At 52.9% G+C, this 19,654-nt stretch overlaps 8 protein-coding genes across 8 annotated transcripts; 3 read left to right on the forward strand and 5 right to left on the reverse strand.

The window, feature by feature from the left end:
- Positions 1-1,757: 1,757 nt before the first annotated feature.
- On the reverse strand, positions 1,758-2,690 carry CKM354_000659300 (uncharacterized protein; the record flags this gene model as incomplete). The annotated part of the gene is made up of 1 exon (XM_044801915.1): positions 1,758-2,690. One exon carries the CDS (start codon positions 2,688-2,690, stop codon positions 1,758-1,760), a length of 933 nt encoding a protein of 310 aa, XP_044657850.1.
- Positions 2,691-2,987: 297 nt separating this feature from the next.
- Positions 2,988-3,905, reverse strand: CKM354_000659400 (uncharacterized protein; the record flags this gene model as incomplete). The annotated part of the gene is made up of 2 exons (XM_044801916.1): positions 2,988-3,760; positions 3,818-3,905. 2 exons carry the CDS (start codon positions 3,903-3,905, stop codon positions 2,988-2,990), a joined length of 861 nt encoding a protein of 286 aa, XP_044657851.1.
- A 2,480-nt stretch (positions 3,906-6,385) lies between these two features.
- CKM354_000659500 (uncharacterized protein) lies at positions 6,386-7,264 on the forward strand (the record flags this gene model as incomplete). Its single annotated transcript, XM_044801917.1, has 1 exon — positions 6,386-7,264. The coding sequence occupies one exon, from the start codon at positions 6,386-6,388 to the stop codon at positions 7,262-7,264; it is 879 nt and encodes a 292-aa protein (XP_044657852.1).
- Positions 7,265-8,815: 1,551 nt separating this feature from the next.
- Positions 8,816-9,562, reverse strand: CKM354_000659600 (uncharacterized protein; the record flags this gene model as incomplete). The annotated part of the gene is made up of 1 exon (XM_044801918.1): positions 8,816-9,562. The coding sequence occupies one exon, from the start codon at positions 9,560-9,562 to the stop codon at positions 8,816-8,818; it is 747 nt and encodes a 248-aa protein (XP_044657853.1).
- Positions 9,563-11,165: 1,603 nt separating this feature from the next.
- CKM354_000659700 (uncharacterized protein) lies at positions 11,166-12,209 on the forward strand (the record flags this gene model as incomplete). Its single annotated transcript, XM_044801919.1, has 1 exon — positions 11,166-12,209. One exon carries the CDS (start codon positions 11,166-11,168, stop codon positions 12,207-12,209), a length of 1,044 nt encoding a protein of 347 aa, XP_044657854.1.
- Positions 12,210-12,579: 370 nt separating this feature from the next.
- CKM354_000659800 (uncharacterized protein) lies at positions 12,580-14,397 on the reverse strand (the record flags this gene model as incomplete). Its single annotated transcript, XM_044801920.1, has 1 exon — positions 12,580-14,397. One exon carries the CDS (start codon positions 14,395-14,397, stop codon positions 12,580-12,582), a length of 1,818 nt encoding a protein of 605 aa, XP_044657855.1.
- A 2,198-nt stretch (positions 14,398-16,595) lies between these two features.
- CKM354_000659900 (uncharacterized protein) lies at positions 16,596-17,216 on the forward strand (the record flags this gene model as incomplete). The annotated part of the gene is made up of 1 exon (XM_044801921.1): positions 16,596-17,216. The coding sequence occupies one exon, from the start codon at positions 16,596-16,598 to the stop codon at positions 17,214-17,216; it is 621 nt and encodes a 206-aa protein (XP_044657856.1).
- Positions 17,217-17,413: 197 nt separating this feature from the next.
- Positions 17,414-19,621, reverse strand: CKM354_000660000 (uncharacterized protein; the record flags this gene model as incomplete). Its single annotated transcript, XM_044801922.1, has 2 exons — positions 17,414-17,821; positions 17,876-19,621. 2 exons carry the CDS (start codon positions 19,619-19,621, stop codon positions 17,414-17,416), a joined length of 2,154 nt encoding a protein of 717 aa, XP_044657857.1.
- Positions 19,622-19,654: the final 33 nt, after the last annotated feature.

Consider the following 19,654-nt stretch of genomic DNA (forward strand, 5'->3'; position numbering starts at 1 on the left):
GCCGGCAGAAGCGAGCGAGCGAGAGTCGAGGAGTCCCTAGTCTGCGCAGTGCTCTGGCCGTGCTTGATTGGCTCGTGTGGCGCAAACGAGCGGCAAACTCAGCTGCTGCTGGAATGTCACGCTGGCATCTACCTGGATCGGGGTCGGGGCCCGCCGACTTCTGGGCGCAGGCGGGATAGCAATGGGAAAACACGACAGAGAGGAATGGTACTGTGTGGTGTGAATGGGAGAAGCGCAGCGCAGAGCAGAGCAGGTTTGGTCGTCAGCAGTGGTGACGCCAGTTGCTGCGTTCGCTGGCCCACTCTCGACGGCTCTTGCTGGCCTGGCTGTTCGACTCGAAACGCTGATCCTTTCTGGCCCGCCAAGCGGGTGTACGAGGGCGCGCTCGTGAAAACATTTGTGCTCGCTTTTCGCCGGCCCTCGTCGCGCTGCGCCTGCTGAAACCGCTGCAAAACACTCGTCGTCGCCCTCGCCGTCGCGCACGACGACCCCTCTGCACATCCACCACACCTCCGCGCCATCGCCATGCCACGAGCGGCGTGCGCCTTCTCCTGTGCCCGTCGTCCAAGCCTTCTCGAACGTTGAGCTCCCGCCCACCGCGCTCGCCGAAAGCGCCCAGATCGCCGTGTTCCAATTTCGCTATCATCTCCTCCCGGAGCTAGTGGCATCTGCCAAACCCCATTCGGCAGTTCATCTTTCCGTTGCAACGATTTCACCGTCGATAGTGCGCGCCCGTCAACACCGTCGTTGCCATGTGCGGACATGATGCGGTGCGCTGCCAGGATCCTCATGTCTGGACTCCATGGGATCCTGAACTCGTACAACCTGCTCCTCCACTTCATCGCCGACGTTGCATGAACGTCTTCACGAATTGCACCCAGCTGCCATCAGCGCCACCTGCCAAAGTATCGTGGAAGCTCGCCTGGTCTGCAGCCCGCTTACAGCTGTAGCGTTGCCTGCCCACCAATCACGACATGAAACAAATACGAACGGCAAGCTGACGACCATGAGGCTCCGCTCCTATTCCTATCTGGCCGAGGCCTGATTGACTCGGTGCACGACGGGATCCCGATGCAACATGCGACTTCGATACGATGCAGGCTATCGGGTGCAAACACCCTCCACTCCACGTGTCAAAGTTCCTAAATTGAGCCGCCAATGTTCACGATAGAGTGCATCAAAGTTTGAACAACGCTGCTTCCAAGCATCTTGGTCTCAGACCCTCTGAACGGGAGTGACTTGGCTGATGTGCACTAACGCCGCTAAAGCGAAACTTGAAGAAGACTCAAGATGAACAGCTCATCAGTGACAGGAAAGAGCAATTGCTGTGGTCACGAATGAGCAACACTGTCATTGCAAATCGTGCGCGAGAGCTCGCTGTTACACTTGCCGCGTTGCTCCAAGATTAGACCCCACCTCGACCGAGATACACAGTAGATCTGTCAGTGTTAGACTTCATGCTGCACATGCGTGTGCGTACACCAGCATGGTTCGTAGGGAGGTGCTATGTTGCGCCTGCAGCCTGTCCACTCAGTCCTGAAGCAGCTTCTTTGTCATGGGGCACATGCAAATGCCAGCCCCTGGCATACGCAGCGCAGCCTCTCGAAGTCTAGCCCCTAAGTGCGCAGCACAGTCGAGGCTGACAGTGTCGGTGATGCTGGCGAGAAGAACGGCTTGGGGTTCGTACTTCATGCAACTGCTCAGTGCCTGATGCTCCAGGTAAAAGGGCCACTAGCGTCAACTACGCAAGAACAACTTCACTTCTGACCTGCCCGCCACTCTTCCGCAATCTGCCTATAAGTCAAGAACTCGACCTCATCACCAAAGCTTTGCAACCACTTCAAGAACCTCTCAACCATGCCAATCACATGCGCCATTCCACTCGTATCCGGATGAATAATAATGCTAAAAATCACCGTATCATCCCTCCCCTCCGCAATCTCACTCCTCAACCACTCAAACCGATCCTTCCACATATTCTCCACCACTCTCACATCCACATATCCCGCCGAATTCTGCACATTTGGGAAGAATTGCAACGGAGTCATATCCTCCGCATACCAGTTCGCAGGAATCTCTACCAATTCACTTTTCGGCAGTGCCGTGAAATCCGGGCTCGGAACCATCCAGTCCACGGCGTTCGCATCCGCGCGGAAGTCTATCGTCGGCAACGGGGCGGGATCTCGAGGTAAGAAGTACGGCACGCTATCGAAATGCGACAGCGAAGAATCCCAGAGGAAATTGTATTTCTGCAAAAGTGCAATTGTTCGTTCGGATAATTGGTACAGTGGTGCACGATACCCGACAGGTTTCTTGCCCGTCAATCCTTCGATTAATGAAATACATTTCTTCAACACGTCTTCTTCTTGCTCGGCGGTAAGTTGCGATGCGGATTCATGTGCGTAGCCATGGATGGCGATTTCGGCTCCGCTGGCTACGATCGCTTGTGTCTGCTGAGGGAAGGTCTCGATGGAGTGGCCTGGGATACACCAGGTGACTTTGTCGGATATACCGAGTTTGGAGAAGAGTTTGAGGAGACGTGGGACGCCTGTCGTGGCGCTGAAATAGCCCGAGGAGTAGTCTGATGTCGTGTTCTTGGGATTCTGGCCTGTGCCGAGCCAGCCGGATACGGCATCGAAGTCGATTGACCAGGCGATTTTGATCTTTGGTTTGATAGAAGAGGAGGACATGTTGGATACTGGTAGTGCTAGGTCTGAGGCATGAGGTCTCGAAGGGTCGAATGTGGAGTGAAGCTCGGACAGAGGTGTAGCTGTATAGCTTTCCTGTCTCACTACGTAATGGTGCCTGGCCCAGAGCTCTTCTCTGCGAGACCGCACTAATGCTGTCAGGCACGGGAAACGACAGGGCATTTTACTCGCCTATGTTCGCCGCTGCCCAATTGGGCATACGAGCAGACCAGCATTGTGATCCAGTCTTCACTTGCCGTCACAACGGTACAATTGCATGCTTTGTGATAACTGTTGAAACTACGGTATAGCAGCATCAGCTTTATTCCCCCAAACTTTACTCCCTTTCACCTCTTCCTCTCTCCACACCACCCTCCCTTCCATTCCTCCATCCACGCTCAAACACTGCCCACTCATATGCCCACTCGCACGATGACTTGCCAAAAACGCCACCGTCCTCGCAACATCCTCCGCTTGTGCAATCTTCCTCAAAGCCACCGTCCCTTGAGCTTCAAAATATAATTCCCTCGGATCATCAAGTCGATCCCCAATCAACTCCGTATTCACCCATCCCGGCGCCACAGCATTAATTCTCGCCTTGGAATTAATCCTCACAATTTCATTCTTGACTGTAGGAACAAGTCCGTATTGCAATCCAGCTTTACCGGAAGCGTACTCAGCATGACCTGCTTGGCCGAATTTTCCGCATTCGGAACCTGTGACGACGATGGATAGATTGTATAGTTCTTCTCCGCCGGAGGCTTTCTGGCTCTCGATCGCGGCGATGATGAAATGTTTGATTGTGAGAAATGTTCCGCGAATATTGACGCGGTAGACGTTTTCCCAGGTTTCGAGCGGCATTTCCCAGATGTTGGGGTGGGATTGCTCGTTGGTGATTCCGGCATTGGCGCAGAGGATGTTGATGGGGCCGAAGTGGGATGTGGCTTGTTGGATTGCTTGGGAGATGGAGGTTTCGTCGGAGATGTCGCCTTGGGTGTAGAAGATGTTGGGGCTTGAGAGGGCGTTGGGTCCTGGTGGGCGGAGATCGTGGGCTGTGACTTTGCAGCCGCTTGCTGGGAATTGTTAGCGAGGTGTAGAATTTGAGGTTAGAATATGTTGCGTAGGCTGACCAAGAAGCTCTTTGACGATGGCGCTGCCGATGCCACCGCAGGCGCCGGTGACGAAGGCGTGGAGGCCTTCGATCGCTAGGAACGACATTCTGGACAGAACACAGTTGAATGGTTACCTTTGTCCTGTGAAAGTATTTGTCGCAAGTCCACTATTTATCCTGTGCATTTCTAATCGTAAGAAGCTGCTGCTTCGAGCTCTTCAAAGTGCGGACCTGCAGCCAACAGCTTACGTAAATGGCTTGCTGATCAGCTCTTCAGGACATGGACGGATTGTGTGAAGACATGCCATCCGCGTAGCGCCAGCCGTCATGTGGTATGTACTGAGTGCAAGTCCATTGCTGTGGCTCTTTCATCTGGCAGCCGCGCTTCCAGGGAAGCAGGCCCTGTTACCCCGTCAAGGCGGTTCCTGCTGCACACTACCACAAATGCCCAGAACAACCCGCAACGGTCATGTGCACGTGTCGACCACGCAGCTGTCTGCATGGAATCTGTGAAACATTCTCGTGGGCGTTTCCTTCAAACCGACATCGCACTTGGAACCAAAGAAACTCGGACGAACTGCGCTTGCAGAGATCTGGTCAGCTTGACCTTGGAACTAAAGATACCTACAGCGCAGCATGCCTAATTGAGGGAGAATGACGCCCGTACTCTTCGTGCAAGCGGGCATTCTATGTGGTATGACGCCAGTGAGAACGGTCGAGAGCAGCGGTCATCATCGCACAGAGGAGTGCCACTGGTTTCCGCCATCCCAGCTTCTGTTCGTCGAACGACCCAGATCCATCTTCTGAGCTCTGATCCAACGGCTGGCTGTGGTCCGATGCATGCTCGTGAGAGTGTCCCGGCCAGCGACTGCCAGCCGAGTTCCTCAGATGCGGCTGAGAAGTGCGCGGAGGCCAATTGGAGACATCAAATGCCGTCATCAGCCCGCGAGCGGACTCGTCCAGCATGTTGAGGCCAAGGATGCTTCCCCTCGCTTTTTGCAACCGGGAGCTCATTCGATTTGCCGTGGTTCGTCGTGGAGTGCGTCTCCCAACGGGATGCAGCCGCCTGCTTATGTGACTCCTTCCACCGATCACGGCAGCTCACAGCAGCTCGCCAATTCCCACGTGTTTCTCCACGAGACTGGCTGGCGACGGGAAGGACTGTCATGTGCTGACCACCACGCCGCCACCATGCCAGAGGACGAAAGTCATTGGCGTGTTGGTACCCGGAACCATTGTTTGAGAGCTGTGCCCCGCCAGCGAGCTATCGCATAGCGCAAGTCAGCTTCAGCATGTGATGCCTCTTTTTGCTCGTAAGGAGAGTCCAGCACCAGGTGAAGTCCAAGGAGTCAAACACGACAGGTCACGGCACGATCTCGCAAGAAGACGATCCTCAGGCATGTTGGCAAGCATCATGTCCGATCGACTCAGCCTCGTTCGCAGGACCAGAGTGCCCGGTTGCACAGCGGAACTCCACATGACAATTTCGGGTTTGGCACACCGACGCGGGTCCATGACCGCGTAGCATCGGTGCTGGATCCTGGTCACACGCAGAAACGCGCGCAGCACAGGCCGTGACCAGACAGCGTCCCTCTCCAGCGCCTATATACGTCCAAGGTCCAATTGAAATCTGCGCCATGTGTCGCAGATCTCCAACATACCGGGAGCCACGCAAGCTGGGCGCAAGAACGCCTCTTCACGCAGAAAGTGTCTCACCTCCGTGGCTACAGGACCTCGTGAAATACGGTCGATCCCGACGTCTAAGTTTTGTACCTTGCATATGCCATGTGTGATTGGACGAGGCGGCAGGCCTCCCCGTTCTGCCGAATAGCCACAGAGCTGACTACCATGCCCTTTCTAGCGTCGTGAAACTCAGGAACAGGAATGCCCTCGTGCAGATGTGTGCCCATTCAGGAGCACACGAGCTTGTTCCGCGCCACCGCGCGAAATAGAGCATTCCGAGCAGGAGGAGAGAGAGCGCACAAAGAAGAATGTTAGAATTCTAGAATACGAAGAAAATGCTGCAGAGTCTTGGAGCTTCGCCAACAGCGCGGTTGAGCTCTCAACCAGCGAACACATCATCCGTCTCAATGGGTCGCTTGTGCAGAAAACATTTCTAGCTCGGACGTGCTGCATAAGGCGGAGCGGGTGTGGGCGATGCGATTGGCGTTTGATGAGGTGGAGGCTAATGCACTGGGGATGCCAGTCTCAGCTGTTTGTCCCCTTCGGCTGATGGACACGCAGGTCCGGCCCTTGACTGGCACTTGCGTCGACCAGTGGGCGGAGTGATGCGCTGTGCAAGCATGGTCACGACGGCTGCCGCCCACTACCCGTACAAGTAGACGAGACTTCCGCATTCCTGAAAGTCTCTCTTCTCTTGTCACGCTTCACGGGTCTGAAGGTCGCGCATTCGCCCACACACTCTTTACCACCACAGTCGTTCCCTAGAGATCTTTGATAGATCTGCACACTCCTTGTGCCGGAATATTTCTCACCAGCGAATCAGCGAAGCCACGCAATTGGAAATCGCAAGTCGATCCCTCAAACATTACCGCATACGGAAAAGTCTTGGACTCTCAGCCTCACCATGTATACCAACAGCTTGCTCGCCATGACTGGCGCATTGCTCTCTCTGGTGGCCGCTGTTCCTCACGCGGATCCTCACCGTCACCATCACAAGAAGGACTACATTTACGTGGAGCACACCGAAGTCGTCTACGAGACCGTTCCAGTCACCAAGACCGTATGGGTTGAGCCCGGTCACTCTGTTCCAACTCCTTCCAACCCTCCCGCCGACAAGCCTGCATCTTACCCCAAGCCATCATCTCCAGAGGCGCCAAAGAACAAGGCTCCTGCGCCTCCAGCATATTCTGCTCCTCCTGCACCTCCTGCGTACTCTGAGCCAGCGCCTCCTGCATACTCTGAACCCGCACCTCCTGCGGCCAAGCCTGAGAGCAGCCCACCTCAATATGTCCCACCTCCACCACCCGCCCCGACATCAACCTCCACATATGTTGCACCACCAGCTCCCACCTACGCTCCGCCACCAGTTCAGGAAGCTCCAGTCCCTGCTCCAGCACCTTCGCAAGAGTCATCTGGAAGCACCAGCGGTAAGAGCTCCAGCCTCAGTGGCATGGCTGCTCCTGGCAAGTCATACACTGGCGAGCTCACCTGGTACGATGTCGGTCTTGGCTCATGCGGATTCACAAACACCAAAGATGAGCACGTTGTCGCCATTTCCCACGAGATCTTCGATGCATACAGCAATGGCAACCCCAACAAGAACCCATTGTGCGGCTGTACCGTGACCATCACCGGAAAGGACGGCTCAAAGCACCAGGCAAAGGTTGTGGATCGCTGCGTGGGTTGCGTCGCGGCCGACTTGGATTTGTCGCAAGACTTCTTCAACCTTGTCACCAACAACGGCGATGGCCGTGTTGGCGGCATGGAATGGTGCTTCGACTAAATTGGGAGGAATGCTTCAAAACTCATTCTTCCACTTCACGAAACCAAAAATATCAATTTGCGGCATTTTCACCCTCATCTACGTTGGTGGTCATCATTTTGGGAGAATTGATCACCGGAGTTGATCTCTGGCATGGGAACAGACAAACCCAAAAACGGCATGGGCACATATGAGCACTTTCTCAAGGAGTGACTTTTTGACGACGAGATGTTATGACAGGATACCAACACACTTTTGGACAGACACCACAGCTTCATATCCCCGGGGGAAGAGCATGGAGAGTGAGAAGATAGGGCTTCCGCATGTAAGGTCTTATTGGCCGTGCGAGACGGTTGCCGTTGGCGACGATATAGAAAAACTCTTGTTCGTGTCTATAGACTTTTCTTCTGCAAAAACAAGTTGTTGCACACAAAATCACAAATGATACAGAACAGTAAAATGTCATCACCATGTGGCAGGCTATGCTGGTCAGACAAATTCTTTCTTTGCCTCTGTTCCTTGTTCCCGCGACGGCAGTGACAATGCCGGGTCGTATCCCTCCCTTGCTTCCTTGTCTGCCGCGGCGAAGTTACTTGGATACTTCTTCACCTCCGTCTGCTCACCGATCGTTTCAACTGCATCTATCGTCACAGAACCATCACGTCGCCGCTTGTTCGCGTCGAAGTCGGCACAAAAGCCTAGAACCGCGATGCGAACTAGTTACTGCGTCTACTTCGCCCTTCCCCCACGGGCACGGAAGGACTGATGAGCGGCTGAATATCTCCATACCAATTCGAGACGTACGAGTGTACGCTCCCGCAAATATAATCGCGGAATCGTCATCACATAAAGACGCGTCTTCTTCTCCTCTCGCAAGCCTATATGCAGAGACGGCACCACTGACTCGTCCGCCGCTGCAGCCTTGTATATACATAGCAACATCTCCTTTTTTTTTTTACACCTTTTGCAGATCACCACATCCGCGTCGTGTGCATGTGCACACGTGCCTTCAAGACCCAAGCGCGTGGCATGGAGGTAATAAGGCACTTTGTTGATCTCAACGTCATCGTCCTGGCCTTCCACGATTTTCATTGTCGCGGTACGTCTCAGCTCGAAGGACTGTGTTGTGTCTTGAGAGAAGTTGAAGATGTGTGAATTTGTGACGAAGAAGAGTGATGCTCCGACGCAGTGCGCAATGTGTTTTTGCGCAACTCGACGATTTCCGTTTACAAGCATGAAAAGTAGGGGAATAGTCCTGCTCTTCAGGCAGAGGCTTTGCAGAAACACTCCCAAAGATCTTACTGCGCAATGGAATACTGGTGAGCTTCCATAAGTCCAAATGGAGACGTTGAATCATCGACGCTCAAGTGGACTGGAAGGTAACGCATGGGCACCGTGAACGCGCGCCACAAAGCCTTTGAAAAGAGCTACAAGGAACTTGATGGGTATTACTGGTATCTTGGGTTTCTGTCTAGTGATTGCTGTCGCCATGCTTTCTCACTTCTGTCGTGCTATATTTGCAAAGGAAGGCCGTCAAGGTGTATCTGCCTGTGTTTGATCTCTTTCCGCACACTATAGCGCATAAATTGCTGCGAGCAACAATCCCATTGCACCAACACTCCACATGACTGTGTGCTTTTGTCCAGCAGAAGCCTCGGTGCTTGTGGTCGCGGGTGCGCTTGTTGTCGAGGATGGACTTGTCGATTCAGGTGTTTCCGTGGCACTTGATTCCGTTGTGCTACTGCGCATTGTCACGACTGGGGGGATGCGTGTAGACGAACTCGATTCTTCTAGCGTAGTTTGTCCGCTGCCGTAGGTGCTCGTTCGTAGTGTGTCCGTTGCACTGCCTGAAATGAATTCCACTCCATCTGTCCCAAGCGAGAAAACATAGTCGCCAAGCGATGCAGCTGGGCCGCCAGGCGACAATGTCGCGCCTATGATGGCGAGAGCATCTGTGTCCGTAGAAGGAATAGCAGCTGTCAATGTATAGCTCTCGCCGGTGAGGACGATGACAGTGCCGATCGTGGCCAAATATGGCAAGACACCGCCGTTAATAGGCGTAGCAGTTGGTGCATCGGATGTGAGGGAGTTCATGGTGTTTGAGGTCTTCGGATCGTTGTACGAAGGTGGAATGGCCGGGGTATTTGTTTCAGAGTCTGTAGGCCGTGCAGACCAGCTGACGTATGTGGACGACAAAGAGAACAAAGCGGATGTTGAGTCAGGTGCGACGCTCTGGAATGTACCCAGCGCTTTTGTTAATACTGAGAGTGCTGGAGCATTTGCGATATGCGGATCCACGCCCGTTGTATAGGAGGACATTGTCCTACCCGAGCTTTCATGCTTTGGCGCGGGCGCGTGCGCAGGCGCGTGGTCGGCTGGCTCGGCTCGAGACGGAGGCCTGTAGCTAAAAGTTAAAAGAGGCGCTCGTGTCGACGTCGTAGCTTTGCGTGACGCTTCGCTATTCGCTGTGGACGGAGCGCCACTCGTATTCTCGAGAGATGTATGCGTTGTGTCTGGGCCTTTTTCTGGTTCAGTGTGCGGTTCGTTCGTATTTGAGCTTTCGTCGACGCCAGCTTCTGCTGTTACGCGTCTTGCATCAGCTGGCTGAGAGCCAGTTTCAGGATCACAGACAAAGGATACCGTGGATGGCTCAAACTTGGTTGACTCTAGAGGCGAAGCGCTTGCGACAGGGCTATCCTGCGTTTCGTCTGCACCAACGCCTGATGTAACTGGACCAGAGCCGTTACTGTCACTGCGCGATGCTGTCTTTTCAGGCTTAGCAGAGTCTGGAGTTGAGGCAGCAGCTGGCGTCGAGGTCATCGCCACGAATAGCATTGGCTTTGCAGCTTCTGCATGCTCTTGAAACGCAATAGATGGACCAGACCTGTAGTTTGCAATGTTTGTAAAGTCGAGCTAAAGGTTTCTCATTCGCGCGCAGGATCTCTGAGTATAGTCAGTATTGCCAGTAGCGGATTGACGTTGCTCCAGGCGGCGGAACATTCAGGTGGCCTCATCTCCTCATTGCCTGTGTGAACATAGGTGCACCTTGCTCGACATACACAGGCTGTCATTATTGCTCTGCACGATGAAGTAGATGAGTTCCATGTCGCCTTCGATACCGAGGAGAGGTGTGTTGGCAAAATGCTTAGTTGCTGTGGAACTTAGTTTTGCAATAACAAGTGAACTAACTGACCATGATTTTCAAGCTTACCAGCTGCGCATAGGCAATAGAACACCAAGGCGATTGGCGACTGTGTTAGTAATGAACGAGAATGTTGCATGTTTGGGCGAGTGAAGGATACAGAAGGCCACTCATTCGAGGGTCCCTGCTTGCGGAGCCATGATGAAGCAAAGTTGTACTAACAGACCTTGAACTGGCTCCAGAACCTACATATTCGCGTACGCTTGAAGGCGGCAGCAGAATGCTGCGCGATATCACGCAGGCAACGCATGGTGAGACATGCAACGAGGATGTCCATTGGACACAGGTTTTGGCAGTGGATTCGTGCTTGAGATTGATCTTGAATCAAGTCTGCGAGCGATCTCTTCAGAGCTGCTGCACCGTAGAGATGCAGCTCGATCTTCAAACAGGCCAGCAGGATGACTGTAGAGGCGCAGATTTGCTCTAAGCAGGAGCAGGATATCGTATTTGCGCGCCTCGTGTGGCGCACTGCGTGTAGTATACGGTCGTTTCTGGCGAACACAGATACGGGCGAGCATTCGCCGGCTTTGAAAGCGAGACCCAAAACACTCATGTCGGAGATGGAGTGGTCAGCGTTAAGACGATGTGGCAGAAGGAGCGTTTCGCGCTAGGCCCAAAGCGCGCGCAGCCCGCATCACTCCCGAGCTTCGTAGCAGTGAAGGTTGACTTGGCCATGGGAAGTCGTCCACTGTAGCCATTGCCGTTCCAGCTCCATTCACAATGCAACGCGTGGTCGAGCGCGTTCGGAAGGCGGAGCGCACACTATCCAAGAAGAGGAGCAAGGCAGCCGAGCACTTGCGGCGGTCAGAAGCATGGGAACGCAACCAAACCCGAGTGAGACAAGTGAAGGAGCACACGGCCAGGCTGCGTGAAGACCGCAAAAATCGCGCCATCGACTGGGAGACTGGAGCGCTGGCCCCGCGCAGAGATGTGGGCGACAAAGCAGGGAAATACGGCGCCCTTGACATTCCGTATTTCCAACCACTCGACAAGGACCCAGAGTCGCGACTGCCCGAGAATAAATGGCCTTTTCGAGAAGGCGATCGAGTGGTCATCACGCGTGGGCGAGATCAGGGCAAGATTGGAGTCATTAGCGAAGTGGACCACGTCAAGGACGCTGTCAAGGTGAAGGGCTTGAACATGGTAGACGTCGCGCTTCCGAAATGGATGAAGGAGCGACAAAACGACAAAAAAGATTATAGCTCCACTGAGCAGATGATCAGCAGAAAGGATGTACAGCTGGTGTATGCACTGCCTGATCCTGAAACGGGCATCCCGCGAGATGCCATCATCGAGAAGCTGGAAGTCGTTGATGGATTCAGAGTGATACCAGGCTCGAACACTTTCCTTCCCTGGCCGGAGAAGGATGAGTTACCAGAGGAGCACGAAGAGTACGAAGATGACACTTTACGGCACGCAGTAGAGGAAAGGACATTCCGACCCTTCTTGATACGGCCGCCTATGCCACTATCCGTCATTGATGAGCTGCGGAATAAATACTCGAGGTTCAGGACACGGCACGAATACGATTACAAGGTGCAGAAAGAGCTGGAAGACGCAAAGGTGGAGGAGAGGAAGGGCTTGATGAAGACTATGAGGACGCCGTTGCAAGAGCTGGCGGAAGTGAGAGAAAAGCAAAAGGCCGCGCACCAGAAGGAGTTGACCGAGGAACAAATGGCCAAAATCGGAGAGATCATTGCACAGGAGCGGGCGAGAAAGTCGGAAGACGGTGTGCCTGTCCCTGTGTCTTCGGCTTATTCTTGAGCGCAACTCGCATGTGCAAACAACGGAGTGTACGATACCCGTATATAGAGGCAGCCAAGCCGATAGAGTACGTGCTTCCTGCGACTCTTCTGCGCCAGCTTCATTGCCCGGTATCCTGAGACGTTGGATCGAAGAGTTCCTGCGTACTGGGAGCTCGTGCAGCGGCGCGCGACCGTGAGAGGCGGGCACACATGCAGCTCATGCTGCTGGGGGCTGTTGCAGATTTGTCCAACACGAGGCGATGCGAGACAACCATGACTCCCAGCATGACGAAAACAACCTCAAAGCAACAACCTGCTCCATCTATAGCCATCGAGCTCCAGCATCGTCAGCGGCTTAACTTCCCACGAATATATACAATAGCCGAAGTCTATAAGTCTCTGTTGGTCTTTCTGGGATGCAAAATCATTTCTGGCATGTAGATCTTGCCATCTACCTCTTTCATGAACCATGGCATTTCGTTAGGCACAACAACATTCTCCGGATGCTCGACATCCTGCTGCTGATCTTTGGATTCGTATTGCCCCATCCAATGTTCAAAGATCGGATCGCATAAAGAGGACCACCAGTCGAGGGTGAGCGGTCTTGTTTTCGGCGCGTAAGAAGCAGCGCGGTATACACCAGGTCCTCGCGCTATGCCATCGCCGGACTGTTCGGGTAGACCGCCGTTGAAAATCTCGCCCAACTCGTCATGGTCTCGTTCTGGGTACTGCGATCTTGGTATTGGCAAGCCAACCACCTTGAGACCAAGCCACAGTGCCCAGGAGGGCAGAGTTGCCTCGCTGGCAACCCGGAGACCCTCATTGTGTTGTGAGCGATGAATGGCCTCTAGAAGCTCATATGATGCCCTTGCCTGAGCTGGTGTCGACATATAGATAGGCGTGTCCTTCCCCATTGCCTCCATTGACCAATTTCTGAAAACCCAGTCTTTCAGTCTCTCGACCAGACGAACATCATTGAGCTGTCCGAAGAGCAACAAATCCGCATCATGGCCGACTCCGAACTGAAAATCGTCATCCTTAGGATCCGGAGGTACGAGTGGTCCGATCGGCTCAACACTTTTGATCCGATCAGCTCCCCAGATTGTTGCACCTCCTTTCAATGACTTGTTAACTTTCTTCGAAAAATCCTCATATGATCCGTGCACACTCTCCATATACATCCACGAAGCCCGTTCTCGCGCCTGTTTGTATGGCTGTTCCATGCCGAAAGTATCAAATGCTTGCAACATTCTCCCAACATGTCCTGTAAACCGTGTGTCCATCTCAAACTGCCAGTAGTGATCAAATTCTGGATAGAAATGCGCGAATAACTGCAGTGGTTGCATGATCTGGAAATAGGGCCAGTACTGTCCTACTTTGGGGTACCAGCTTCGCTGCAGATTTTCATGCACGAGGACTGCAATGCTGCGGAACTCCGAGGGCACGGAATCCTGAAGGACCTCATTGTATCGAGTGCTGTTTGTGAATACATCTGCACATGCTTCACCACATTTGAGGTCCACGAGTAAGAAGACATGATAGTTCCCATTCGTAGCTAGGGCGGTCTCCGTAATTATTGAGCGTAGGTTCCAGAAGTCTTCGGGGTAGTACTTGTAGGTGCTCAAGGTACGTAGAATGATGGCCTGCCTGCCAGTTTTGTGAGGACGTCGTGGCTCATCAGGCTCACTGGGATTGAAATGGCGAAATCGAGGGCCGGCTTGCTGCTGTAATCCCGTTGTCTGGAATCTGGCACGGTTTGCATCAAAGCATTTGTTTTGTAGTGCGCCCCAGTCGACACCACTCCAGATGGCATCAGTGTGTTGTTGCCCGTTCGTGGAGCTGTATCCGTATGGGCCATAGCGTTGCTCAAATGTCGTCCATTCCTGGCCCAGCCGCAGTGCTTCGTAGGAGCCGAACGTGGGCTTGGGATAAGGGATTCCAGGCAGCTCGCGAAGCGACTTTGGCAGATCTACGTGAGTATCATCATCTAGGAGAGTGCCCCTGATGCCTTCGCATGGCCTTCGCGAACGATCGTCCTGCTTCACGGAAGTTGAATGCTTTGATGGCGCTTCTGATTCATATTGCTCTTGACTGAATCTGTCGACGCGGAAGCTCAGAACGCTGGGCCAGTACAGTGCCAATACTATGAGACCAGATGTTAGAACCACTGCGATGATGCGCAGTGTGCGATTGGCGGAAGCCTGCATAGATCCAGATACGTCATGGGTCGCGTATCACTGCAACTTCACCGTGAAGCATCAGAGGCAATTGGATGCAGCCGAACAACAAATGCTCGGACGTCTGGTACGAGAAGTGATGGATTGGCTAATGAAAATGGCTGGGGTTGCACGGTGAAAGGCTCAATTCCAAACAGGATTGCGGCACAGACCTCAATCTTGGCAGCTGATTGTCTGTTGGAAATGCAAGTTCCACAGAAAGAACACCCCATCACTCGAATGAGTCTTCATTCATCGAGGAACAGAGTAAAAGACATTACACACCAGCGACGCCTGCCTGAGTGACTGATGCTGGCTTCAATACATCCCATAACGCCTGCCAAAGTACAAGCAAGACCACATCACGAACAGGCCCCAGCATGTCCATGGGCACGCTCGCCGTACTGGCAGACCTGTGCTACTATCGCAAAGGTCAACCGCAACAACAGGCTATACCTTCGATGTTCTTCGACCTTGGTGTCTCTGCAGCCTGCTGGCCCTTAGTGATCGTTAGGTTCCTCTTCCTATTCGAAAGGTAGTGATTTCGAGAACCATGAGCACTGACTAAGTTCTCTCTTCAGAACACTACTCTAGGTGTGTTTCTATCTTTGCCTGCCGTCTACTGCCCTCTTCCAACGGCACTGAGCTTGAAGTCGCCCCTACATCCATGTATGCCAAGCTGGCCTCGTAGCTCTCTCCCACCGGGTTCCCGGTGCGAATAATCAAACAGCCTATGCGCTGGTTCCATTCTGCAGCATAGCGACATCGGCAGTTAACTGTCTTGCTGAACAGCCAGCGTGAGGGTGCTTGCGCCGACTTATTCGAACTTTAACAGCTATGGTACGGTCTTGGTATTGGCGTCTGCCTATAGCAAGCTGAGACAAGCGAGAAGATCGCCAGAACTGCATATATGCTAACTATGTGGGCAAGAGGCGTGCAGCGAAGGCCATGTGGCTGCAGCGTGGGATTGCTTGGAGAGATGGCTTGAGAGATGTATAAAGATCTGATTAGATCTTGATATTGTCGAGCCTCCTTTGGATACTGCAGTAGTGCACATCAGTGAAATTCAGGCAGCAGGTCAGACCTTTGGCCATCTAAGACACTGTTCCCTCGCTGACACTGCATTCAGATACTACATCAAAACAAACTATGAAGCTCTCCTTGGCTACCCTGCTTGCTGCCGCGGCATCGTTCGCCTGTGCTGCTCCCACTTCCGACCTCAGCACACTCTCGGCTCGCCAGAACTCCTGCCCAGGAGGAAGAGATCGGGACTACTGCATCTATAACGAAGGCTTCCGAGTGTGCTCGAACAACCCTACGGGACGCCCCGATCAAGCCTGCGTTGCGGCATTCGCCCAACGATGCAATCAGCTCTGCCCAGCGCCAGCAAAAGCTAGGGACGTGGTTTCTGCTCCACTTTCCGAGCGTCAAAGCAACTGCCCTGGTGGGCAGGGCAAAGACTACTGCAAGAACTATGTTGCCTGGAAAGTCTGTCGTCCTCCAGGTGCTCCAGCCGATTCGAGCTGCATCCGAGAGTTTCACGCGAGGTGTGATGCCGAATGCTGAAAGCTTACTTTGGTGATAGAGAGGGCCTTGTTCTTATATTTGTTTGAACAATGCGATTGAGACTGCTACATAGGCGACTGATCGCTGAAGATCAATTATGTATGTGAGAGCGAGTTGCTTGAAGCGAAAATGTATCAGCAGACCAGTACACCAGAGAAGAACATTTCGAGACCAGACTTACCCGGTATCTACATCTCACATTGAACTTCATGTCTATACGAACCTCTCTACTGTTACTGAATGCGAGTGCTCCAACGCCATGAAGCTCTTTCGTCATCTTCCGATCATTTCGAGGGCTTGCCTCACGTTGTCTTCCATGTAGCGTGGGAGACTTCGCATATATGATCTTCCTCCATGTTTTTGAGTGGCAGATGTTCACCTCTGTGTAGCAATGCTGGACTGTCAAAAACATCATCAACGTGAAATGGACAGTTGAGAGCGGAGTCTCGAACCATGAAAACGGGACGATCGTTCTTGCGCTCCGCCCATCCGAGCCGAGGCCGCATTCTTGCCTCACGTCGATGACCAACTGCCTGACTTCAGGTGTCAATACAACAACAGACTCCACTTTTGGTGCGCCTGGAATAACGAAACAGATAATCCGAGCATTCGACTTCGCCAAAATGACTTACTCCATCTGGCTCATCATGACCAAGGGAAATCCCTTCGACAAGGCCGCTCAAGAACTCATCTCCGAGACACTCCCCAACCTCTTGCTCTCTCCAGACCAAATCCAAGATTTCCAACCACACGTCACCGTCACGCCAGGTTTTGAACTCCCAGAAGGCAAAAGCGCGCAAGAATTACTCGACAGCTTAGACTTCTCCGAGTACAAATCCCAACACAACGAAGTCGTCCTCGAACTTGACGAACTTCAAGCCGAAGATCCTTTCTTCCGGAAACTCAACATCGCAGTGAAAGACAAATCCAATCTCGCCAAATTTGCTTCTCAATGCCGTGATGCGGTTGGAACGCCTGAGCCGGATGGAGGGTATCGACCACACATGAGTTTGATGTATGCGGATTTGCCGACCAAGGATGTAAAGAACAAGTTGGCATTGATTCAAATGAAATTGGGGTTCGCGATTGGTGATATTTTTGCTTGCTGTGGTGGAGCCTTGTGTATTGGTGGCAGCATGGTAGTGGTTGACACTAGTGGACCAGTGAAAGGCTGGAAGGATTCGATTGTGGCGGAAAGGAAGACTGATTTTGTGCAGTGGAGAATGTCGAGAGATTTGGTGTGAGGGGTTTGAGGCATCTTGTTTTGTGGTCTTTGTTGCGGTGCTTGTTGCATATGATGTGTCTTTGGTTATGTATGGCGGCCGGCGAATGAGTTTATGAGAATGCGTGCGAAGGGACAGAATGTGCATTATCAGTGTGCGCAGCAGGAATATTTGGTATCTCGTATTTCAAATGAGTACGATTCATTGAACCTCGAGCTCTAACCACAATAGCTATCCCCGACACACCCAATAGCGCTGCCAAAATCAGAGCCACCGACTTTTGTAATTTCTAATAGCGCCGCGATCAGCCCGCCAATGCCTTCACCTGCGATCAAGCCTGCTGGGACCGCATATCCGTTTCTCGCATAATACTTCCGCCATCTGGCTGACCAAACATATGCTACCAAAGCTCCAGCAGCCATTGCAATAGCGTATTGTGTGGTTGGTACCATAAAGGCAAGACCGAAGACTGACAAGTTCGGGATGAATTTGTGATGGCGAGACGGAATCAGCTTGTATCGAGCGTAAACGATGAAAATGGAGAGCACGCCGAATGCTATTGCGAGATACCCACTCACGGGTGGAATAGGAAGGGAGGATAGTGTTATGGCTTCGGCCACAGCGACCTAGCAAGACACGTTAGTCAGATGGCGATGAAATCGAGCCACGCTGCTTCTTACCCAAGCGCCCAAGGCAGGCACGCTGAACGAGCACTCCTCAATTGACGCATCTAGGATGCACGGATATGCCGTCGTGAAAAGAAGAAAGAGGCCCACACTCAGCCAGACTGCCACGAAGCTACCACAAAGTTGGCCATAGAATTGTGCTCTGTGAGATGCACCCAGCAAGTAACCAGTGCGTAAATCGGATACCATGTCGGTGCTCTGTGATGCTGCACCAGTGGCTACGATGCCTCCAGCAAGATTGATGAGCTGTTTATCATGGAGCGAATATTGTCCAGACGAGGTCACTCCACCAAAAACCAGCTGAGAAGCTTTTCCGCAGTATGATGCTGGGGCAATATCTGCTGTAGCGGCAGACTGGGTGGCGATGCAGGAAAACAAGAAACCGAGAACGACGGACAATACCGCCAGTCCGACGCTCATGTCATATTGTACTCCGAGTACGACGCACGTGAAGATGATCACAAGAAACGTGCCAGTGGACCACATCCAGACCGGAACTCTCTCTCTGGGTGGAGCTGGGTCATCGTCGTCGTGATCCTCCTGCAGCAGGAACGTGCTCGCCTTGTCCTTGGTAGCAGTCCAGCGCTGCGTGTTTGGCAGCTTCGCGGCATACTCAGCTATTATCAGCTTGAGGCCTTTGTAGAGAGCTGGAGAATTCATGCCAACTTCAGTGAAAGTAGCGCACATCAAGATCATTAAGCCAGGCCAGAGCAAGAAATAACGGGCCGAAGGTGCGTTGACAGGATCGTCCAGATCTAGCGACTTGTAGTTGATGATATCTGAATTGCTTGCCGAAGCTTTACCAAAGGTCAAGCCTGTCCGGAGAGTTGCGGGTCCGATAATGCCCCAAGCAAAGATGGCACCGACGAGGTAACTTACGCCGACATTGATACCCGTGAGCATGCCCACTCCGAAGAAAGCCGGCGTCAACTCGATGTACCAGCCCCAGTTGCTAGCAGCTATGATACTCTTCCAAGGGGTGGTCTTGTAGATCCACCAAGCAATGTTCCAGTCCCAGATGATGCCAGGGGCGTAGATGCTCGTTACTTTGAACAGGCAAGATGCCATGAAAGTGCTAACCAGGACCCATGCTTTGCGCATTGCATCTCCAGCAAGACCTACTTCGTGCAAGCTCCGAATCGTAACAGCTGTGGCCGTTGGAGTTGGGAATATTCCCCGCAAGCGAATTATGTAGAACTTTCGAAGCGCCACGCCGAAGAAGCAGCCATAAAAAGCGCATGTGGCAGTAAAGGTTGTCAGACGCCAGAAGTCTTCTCGTGGTGTAGGTGACATGAGATTGAGGCGATACAGAGCAGGTATAGCTCCTTCGAACAGAATGGACAGGCTCCCAGCTCCTGTCGCTATGCTCTGCACTGCAACATTCTCACGAGGTCCAAAGTAGCGTCCTCCAAAGCACTTTGGCAAGAAGTTACTCGCTGGTTTGAGGATGGCGAACCCAAGTATGGCACCAAATAGGGACGCCCCAAAAGTCCAACCCGTCTTCAGGCACAGGTACATGTTGCTAGCAGACACAACAGCACCAAGCACGCAGCCCACGAGCAACGCTCGCACCGTGAACTGTGCCGGCTCATGGGGCTGATTCGGAAGATCTGGAAATGGTCTCGTAATATCTAGCGGCTCATCGTCTTGACCATGGTAGTCGTCCGAACTTGGAGGTATGTCAGAAACAGCGAATGTACTTTTGGACTTGTCCTCGTCCAAGGTTCGTTCGGCGTGCATTGTGGCAGGATTTCTGCGGAATGCCAGCAGAAG

Source organism: Cercospora kikuchii, assembly GCF_019650295.1.
Source record: "Cercospora kikuchii DNA, contig_00004, whole genome shotgun sequence".
In the NCBI taxonomy this organism is placed as follows: domain Eukaryota; kingdom Fungi; phylum Ascomycota; class Dothideomycetes; order Mycosphaerellales; family Mycosphaerellaceae; genus Cercospora; species Cercospora kikuchii.